Here is an 8,262-nt window from a genome sequence, read left to right on the forward strand (position 1 = left end):
ATGTGTGTATGCGTGAGACCAGCTGCAGGCACCTATACGCAGTAGCAGATATCCGTTGAATGAGCCGAAATATTCTGCTTAAACCTGCACCGTGACCTGGTCAACCTGGTGACGATCTGTTACATCACTTTCGTTCGAGAGCGCAGCAGCGCGCCGCCTTTCGCCGCTGTCTATCACGTAGCGCCATCTCTGAACGCTGTGTGCAACTAGGCCTGTCGGCTGCGCTATAAAAAATAGCAGCTGTGCGGAAGGCGCGTGTCGCGCGTGTCCATATGAAGCCGCGAGGGAGAGGCGCCGACGCAAGGGCATCAGGAAGGACAGCCGGGACAGCGCCGCCGACACCGGCCCGTTCCTCGGCGCCGCATCCGGACCGGCGCCGCACGCGACTCGTCGGGGCGGCGGCGCACGCATCGGGTCGCGTGAGGTGCTGACGTCAACCGCGGCACGTGAGCGGCGGCGGCGTGACGCGCCGCGTGACCGCCGGCGCGCCAGACCAGCGGCAGAGCGCGGCGGCGCGGCCGGGATTGTGCGGTACGACGTCGACGACAGCGGGCCGACCATGGACACCGGCTGGGAGCAGGCGCTCCGGCTGAAGATGGAACAGCGGTGAGCGGCCGTCGTCGCGCGTAGCCACCTGAGAGACGACTCAAGTGTCGCCCTCGCCTGTGCAGGAGCCTCAACTTCTGCGCGCTGGCGGCCGAGCGCCGTCGCCAGGAGCTGGACGATGCGGACGTGCGCGGCGGCAAGAAGCCCGCCCGGGTGAGTGGGCCCAGCAGGAGGGCCTGGTTGTTCCTCTGCGGCAGACGTGGTGCCCGGGATTGCAGTCCAAGCTGCGGCCGCCCCCGGCCAGGAGCCCGCCGCTTGGACTGGGATCGAGGGCACCACCGCTTCGGCAGAGTGAGTACCGGGTCGGGCCGCGCCCTGCTGCTGGGCTATCGGGACTGGCGGGCGCCCACTTCCTCCACTTGTTTACGAGCCGCAGAGCGCCTCGCGCGGGTCGCCCGGTCCAAGGACGCACCCCCGAAGGCCGGCGACGCCGCCACACGTGACGGGTCGCCGGTCGTCACGTGGCGCGAGACCGCTGCTGACCGGCTCTCCTTGGCGCCAGCCCCGGGCTTCCGGGACGGCAGCACGGCAGTGCACTGCGCTGACGTCAGCCGCGCGCAGACGGTCGATGGCGGCGGCCGTCCCAAGGTCGGCCCACCGACGTTCACGTGGACGTGCAACCCGACACCCGCCGCCCGAAATAGGGGCCTATTCCGGGAGGGGGAAGGGGCGGCCGTCGCCTCCGCACGTGCGCCCGCCGCGGGCGGCCGCCCCGCTAACCGCGCTGCGACGCCTCGCAGGACCCCATGTCGCACCGGATCATCGAGAAGCGGCGCCGAGACCGCATGAACAACTGTCTGGCGGACCTGAGCAGGCTCATACCGGCCGTCTACCTCAAGAAGGTGCGTCCGCCGCAGGCCCGACGGGGCTCCGAGCCACGGACGACGTGTACCACATCGGTCCTCACGCGCCAGACTTCATTTCTGATTTGTATTTTTTTCGCGGCAGGGTCGCGGCCGGGTCGAGAAGACCGAGATCATCGAAATGGCCATCAAACACCTGCGGCACCTACAGGCTCACTCCTGCAAGGACCCCAGTGAGCGCACGTCTCTTGTTCCTTCCCAGCTGCACTCGCCCCAAAAGCGATCGAGACATTTTTTTCTCTAGTATTTTTTTATTCCCCTGTATAGCAGCTGCCGGCTGCCGTGGCATGATCAAGTAGCCATTGTGCAAGAGTCCTAGAGGCTCCAATATGGGATCTGACGAGACTGAACGATCTTGAAACGGTTAGGCGCACCTTTGCAGGTGTATATACTCTAGCCAACGAAGAAAGACAGCCATACTTTTACTTTCAATTTTTACCATCAATCGTAGGCTGTACAAGCCAGCTGTGGATTGTTTATCGCATTCTATAGCCTTCCATGGCCTTGATGCTGTCCTATGCCTTGCTCTGCTTAGTTTGGAAGCGTAAGTTGTAATTGCTAACATCTCTGCTACTGACGTGAATGTTGCAGAGCATGTTTCCTTTGTGCTGCCATGTTGTCTAAGGGATGCAGATGACTGGAAGGCAAAATATGGGGAGTGGGTGCTTGATCTGTTACTGTGCTCCAAACTGTACGGAGCATTTGTTAGGTGATGCCGGCACCGTAGAAGTGACTCATGTATATACGCATGGTTGCAAGAATAGTCTGTGCTGTACACTTCGTGCTCCCATCTGGCCAACAATTTGAGAGATCAGACCGTGGCACCCCAAGCAGCTAACTTTAGAATTACACAGATCGGCACAACAAATAACAATGATTCAGCGCTCGGCTGACTTAACCAAACACCGCGTTAGTGTTCGACTGGAGTTTGTGTTCTCCAGTTGCCTGAGGGGGAGGAGGGACTCTTTTGTTATCACTTAGGCCGGCATGAACAATGCGCATGCATGCTGCATATGCCCAGCTCAGCACAAAATCCAAAGTGGGTCAAGCTCACATTCTATGACGACTGCTTTTGAGAGATCCACTGACAATAAACGTCACTTCATTTATTGTTAGTATTTTTATGTTAAGACGCGAAGATGGCCATCAGGCCTGTGGGCACGTTCACAGGCCTTGTGTTGGGTAAACACCGAGGTGTGGGGACAACCAACGGGTCAGAGCGGTCGATCTCCTCGCCAATAGTCCTATTCCAAATAACTATATGCTTCAGGATGACCCAAGCTAACACATATTGTTATGCCACACTTGCGTATGTGTCATCTGGTAAAGAACCAACTGCAGTGTGGAAGCAGTGCCATCTGTTCTGATGTAAAACACAATTGTCTGGAGATTTCGACACATTTGTTCTTTCGCACAGTTGTGAACATTACGAGCACACATACATAAATTTGTCTTGGCTTATTCTCGGTGAACATTATCGGAGGTTGAGCCCACAAAAATTGCGTTGTTTCACCCCACTGATTGTTGAGCGCGTTTAGTCATCCGTACCACCCTGACCGAGGCGCAACTTTTTTCACAGCACTTCCTACCAGTGGAGAACATTATGGAGTATTGGGAGTGTCAACCCATTCAGTTTTTTCCTTCGAGATATTTAGATTTTTAATTTCTTACCCCAGACTTTTTTTTTTTTTTTTAAATACATTTAAGGTTAGACTATCATATTTTGTCACATTTGATGAGGCAACATTAGTAGTTTAAACTAAATAGGTGGTAGCCCAAAAACGTCACTGTCTCTTCACGTGGAATGCCTCAAATTGCCACTAGTTCATAGCAAGGAGAGGCTGCTTAATGGCACTTCTCATATTGTGGGACCAAAGTCGCATGGAAACACCAGGCCCATTCGATTCCATGGTTTGCACCAGTGCAGAAAGCATGGCTCTGCCTTATTACAGCTACAGAGTTCTGAAAACAGAAGACTGAACAGTACCAATTTGTACAGGCAACTTGTGTCACTGCAAGGAAAAGAGAAATCTTGGGGATTGCACACAATAATTTATATTGCACTTATTGTCTACTAGACTGTGATATCTGACAATGGTTATAGTCGCCAGCGCGTCATAGACTTTTTTATTGCCATTCTTTTTCCACTGAGTCTTACACTCTTCACCCTTGACCCCCTTTCAGTTCTCCTTCCCCTTTATCCTTTGTACTGGTGAAGGGCATGATGCATGCTTCATTATCTTGTCTCATAAAATTCACCTAGATAAAAGTCACCTAGATTACTCACATCTGGCATGACCTGTCTGCAGATCCCTTGTACAGATAGCATTTTTGCATCTAAACACAATCTAAACTTAGCCATTCATTAATTCATGTATGTTAAGGCGGGTTAGGAGACAACGGCTATTATGTACCTGGAGGGCACCCTTGTCACTGCCATTTTCCGATCTCCTTAAAGTAACCACATGGCCCCTGTTTGTAAGGAAGGTCTTACTCGATTGAAGGAGTACATAAAGACACTCTTAATTTCCTCCTCCCCCCCGAAAAACTTAAGACCAGTTTCCCAAGTGTGCCTCTGAAACTGGTTTTGTTGCGCAGCGACGTGCGAGGTGGCGCAGCGAGTGGACTCGGACCACAGGCTACAGTACCGGCTAGGCTTCCAGGAATGCCTCTCGGAGACTGCCAGGTTCTTGGTTGACCTGGACGGGTCCTGCACCGCGGACGACACCTGCTTCCGCCTCGTGGCACACCTGCAGAAACACTTTGACAAGGTCTCCGGAGCGGGTGAGGCTGCTGCATTGATCTGGCCGCAGGACTTGCATGCTGCTGCGGTGCGGTAGAAGAGTGGCCGGTAGCTTCCGACGGCCTGTCACGGCTTCCACTCGCTTTGCCTTTGCACCGGTTGAATGAATGTCTTTCAGATTGGTGACATGGCTGGGTTGTCAGCCAAGGCTGATGTTTGATTTGCTGTTTTCGCCAATCTGTTTTTCAAAAGGCTGTGACTTCGCGGTTCTTAAGACTGCTGGGGCAAATGTCGTGACCTGTTCATTTTCTAAAAATTTTAAGCAAAGTGTGAAAATTGCTATCGAAGAACGCCGCTAATGTTGAATGGTATGGCTTCTGGGTAGAAGGCTAGCTGGATTTCAGCGGCCACAAATATGTCGGAAGAGATTTGATTTGCATGCAGTTAGAGCGGCAAATCTGAAGTTCTAAGAGGTCCAGCTTCGGAGCTTGATAGTATTTTGCGGGCTAAGATGCACCGCCGTCTCTGCGCTCCCCTCTTTTCACGTCAGCATGGCCAGGCTGGAGAGGAGAGGAGCGGAGAGGTGGTTAAAGGGAGCGAGCTTCTCTGCCCCTTTTCTTGGTTTCGAGGCCTACAAGGTACTATAGCTGCTGTTGCCGCCCAAAAACCTGACCTTTAGGTATGTCCGTTGGCATGTACAAGTTTATGTTATCATGCATGTTGCAGAGCTTCTAGTATCGACGCGCGGTTGCCTCGGTGGAATAGTGCAGCCGTCACCCCGACGAGTGGTGCACAGAACATGGGAAATCCTGGTCGCAACAAATGTTTCCCCGTTCGTACCGCTTAGTAGGTTGGCGGTTACCGAGACAGCACGCGAGCACCCTCTCGTGGCATCTTTTGCAGGGTCCTGCTATCCGGCGGGTCTCGTCCTCTCGGATGAAGAGGCCACCATGGAGCCCCCCGAGCGGCAGCCGAAGCAGGAGCCGACGGCCGCCCTTCCAGACGGCTCATGCTCGTCCTCGTCTTCGTGCTCCTCGGTGAGCCAGCTCCGGGAGATGCTCCAGAACCCCGGCCTGAGCGTCCAGGAGTGCATGCGACGCTCCTCCGACTACCTCCTGGCAGCTAACAATGGCAACAATAACAACAACCTCAACAACAAGCCGCCCACCGCCGAGGAGGCCTACAAGTTCAAGAACGACATCAAAGACCGCTTTCACAAGGACGCGCAGTGGGGCGGCGAGCGCCCCGACGAGCGGCGACACTCCCACTCGCAAGGCTCGTCGCTCGTACCCGTGCCCAGCCCGACCCGTCACACGGTGTCTGCGCCCCCGCCGGACCCGCCCCCCGAGAACCCGTCGCCCGGACCCGGCCCCGGGGTGGCGGCCTTTGCGCTCCACCCCCGGGGCTCCTTCTACATTCCCGTCACCCTGGACCCGACCCTGGTGGGACCCGCCCTTGCCTATGTGGACGAGTCGCCGCAGGCTGCGCTGCACCCCGTCAGTATCTCTGTGCAATTTGGCCGGCAGAGGCCCCTGGGTCCACCGCCGTGGCCCCAGTGCCCCTGGAGGCTGCGTCTTGGAGAGCCCAACGGCTGTGCCTGAGGCCCTCGGGGGGGATCACTGGCACAGCTTGGGGCGTCAGTCGTAACTTATTGCACCCCTTATTTATGACCTTCGTTGAGTTTTCCGAGTCTATTGTTGAGGAGCCCACCAATAAAGACGAGCCTTGTTGAATCTTCCACGTTTGCCCCGTGTGTGCGTTTTCCATCTGCGCTCCCTCTGTTACCGGTTTTGACTCTGTCTAGCCTTGTTACCTTTTGAGGGCGGGGGAGAAGCAATTTCTGAGGTTAAACTTTTTTTTTTTTTTAAGTTGCTGCGACGGTTAGGTCGACGTTTGTTTTATTCTAGTCTCAATGCTGTGCACGCAAAGACTTGATGCACGAGGGTTGTGCAATGAGTGCTGTTACCCTGAACAAATGTGCCATTTACAACGTTTCGAGTGTTTTTAAGGTTGGTTACATGCCATTGTTCTTAGTTGAATTGCCAAATAAAATGCCACTGCCGCATCATTGACGAAGCATGTCTTTGCTGGGTTACGGTTTCTTTTGTGAAATTGATGAGACATCGGCTCGTATCACATGTTGGCTGCTTTTGCTTTGCGGTTTCTTTACAAAACACACCTGTTTGGAGGAACAATACTTCCAGGCGAATTGGTCTGCACCAGCTGTGCTACTCGTTAGAATTTCTAAAATTCGAAAATGCGAGGCATCTTGCTAACAGTTTAGCAGTGTCAAAATGTGCTTGAAATCTGAAAACAAGACCCGCAGCTTGAGTGACGCAAGCCCAACTCCCAACTCAGATTGTTTTTATTTGTTTTCGAAAACCGGGGTTGAAATGTATTTCTTTGCACCCGTAGAAAGTTAACGGAAATGCAGGCTGCTGTAATGGCACCCTTGTTCCTAAATATCGGCAGCTTATTTTTGTTCTTTATTTACTGGAGGAGAAAAATTATGGCAGTCTTGTCAACCCGGGTTATTGGCGGCTGTTGAGTCGTAAAAGTTCAAACGTGCAAAATGGTCGGGCCTTTGCAACAGACTGCGACGGCGGTTATCTTTCCAAAGGTGTCTGTCGTATCTTTTGTGCGCAGATTCACGCATTTGTTTGCTAACTTCTGGGCCGTTGACCTGCTGTGTTTGCAACCTGAAACCAGGACATACAAGCTGCCAGACTATTGTCGTATTGTCTCTGCTTCGGGAGCAATACAGTTTCCCGGGCATAGCGTGCTGGGACAAGAGATACAGATGTAATCAAAAGCGCACGTTTCCAAAGCGCTTAAAGGCCGACGAGTAGCCAGAAAGGTGGAAACTCTCCCTCAATTTCTCCTTTCCATTTGAGAAAGAAAGACCGTCCTTTCTGTTGGGAGTGGTGTTGGGGGTAGCTCGGGGACCTGCTCGTGTGGGGAGAGGAAGAAAGGAGTGCAAGAGGGAATGGAAACGACCATTTTTTTTTCCACGCAGATGATTCGATAGGTTGGTCTTCAAGATAAATCTGGTTGTAACCCTTACGGTCCCGTGCACCTCTCGAGTGCTTAGTTTTCAGGACTGCCACAGGTGCCTTGGTTTGTGGAAATCATGAAAACATTTGACTGATATTTAACTTGCTATGTTTTCGACAAAAATGCATCGAAATGCTGGATTTGTGTTGTGCTTTTATGGAAGCTCTTTTAGGTGTTGATGTGCGTGGAAGGGACGGTGTAGTACTGTGGCAAGACACCATGGATGGTTGTAGAAAATGCCTGTGACAAAGCTTGGGATGTTTGCCTTCAAAATGATCAGAGCACCGAAACAAAGGGGCCATCTAATCGTTTTGTGTTTGTAAAGGTGTATACACATTAATTCCATTTTTTATTAGCTAAATAGTTTTTTGAGAGAAAAAAAAGCTAGAAGAAAATAACTTCCTTGGGCAACAATATCTGAAAAGATTGTGCGGCTCACTTTAAAACTGGAATGAACGATTCCAAACATTTCTAAAAAAAATTGCTTTGCCAACGAGTATCTATGAAGGTTCCAAGTTCCATCACAACCTCCCTCCCTTTCTATCGAAGGATCCTGTGCTGCTGGAGGTCTAATATCCCGAGGGACAGCCTACCTAAAACCGAAAGCAAATCTTGTGAAAATAAGGAGTGGGCTTACTTTAAGTGTATGATTGAAAAAAGTTGAAAAGTTGGAAAAAAGATTCTGCGACCTCCGAAACTTTTAATCGCAGGGAGGGGCAATAAACCAGACCTTCTGAGCCTACAATGTTCATTTATCTCCCATCGTGGAACACCATTTCTGCCGAGGTCACCATTGGTGTTATTGAGAAAAATAGCGAATCGTGCCAAAAAGAGGGGTGGGTTATTTTTCGGGGGTGGGGCCTCTCGGGATATTGCAATAGGATTTTAATGCGAAAGCATTAACCGTCGCATGGAGCGAGATGACGTCATCAGTTTGAAGCGCGAAAACGGCACCTAGTTTCCGCAATCGCCTTCGGTTTCATTGGCTGGCGCGCG

General features: G+C 52.3%; 1 protein-coding gene across 2 annotated transcripts; it reads left to right on the plus strand.

The window, feature by feature from the left end:
- The first annotated feature begins 240 nt into the window (after positions 1-240).
- LOC8028671 (protein hairy) lies at positions 241-6,280 on the plus strand. 2 transcript variants are annotated; one of them, XM_002400882.5, is made up of 6 exons: positions 241-606; positions 672-759; positions 1,347-1,448; positions 1,555-1,642; positions 4,068-4,253; positions 5,116-6,280. In XM_002400882.5, exons 1-6 carry the CDS (start codon positions 560-562, stop codon positions 5,811-5,813), a joined length of 1,209 nt encoding a protein of 402 aa, XP_002400926.3. In that variant the 5' UTR covers positions 241-559; the 3' UTR covers positions 5,814-6,280. The 2 variants fall into 2 exon arrangements, with proteins under 2 accessions (XP_002400926.3, XP_029845848.2); XM_029989988.4 differs by having other exon boundaries at positions 244-606; positions 672-897.
- The last annotated feature ends 1,982 nt before the right edge of the window (positions 6,281-8,262 follow it).

Source organism: Ixodes scapularis, unplaced genomic scaffold, assembly GCF_016920785.2.
Source record: "Ixodes scapularis isolate PalLabHiFi unplaced genomic scaffold, ASM1692078v2 PGA_scaffold2__306_contigs__length_199485367, whole genome shotgun sequence".
NCBI lineage: Eukaryota > Metazoa > Arthropoda > Arachnida > Ixodida > Ixodidae > Ixodes > Ixodes scapularis.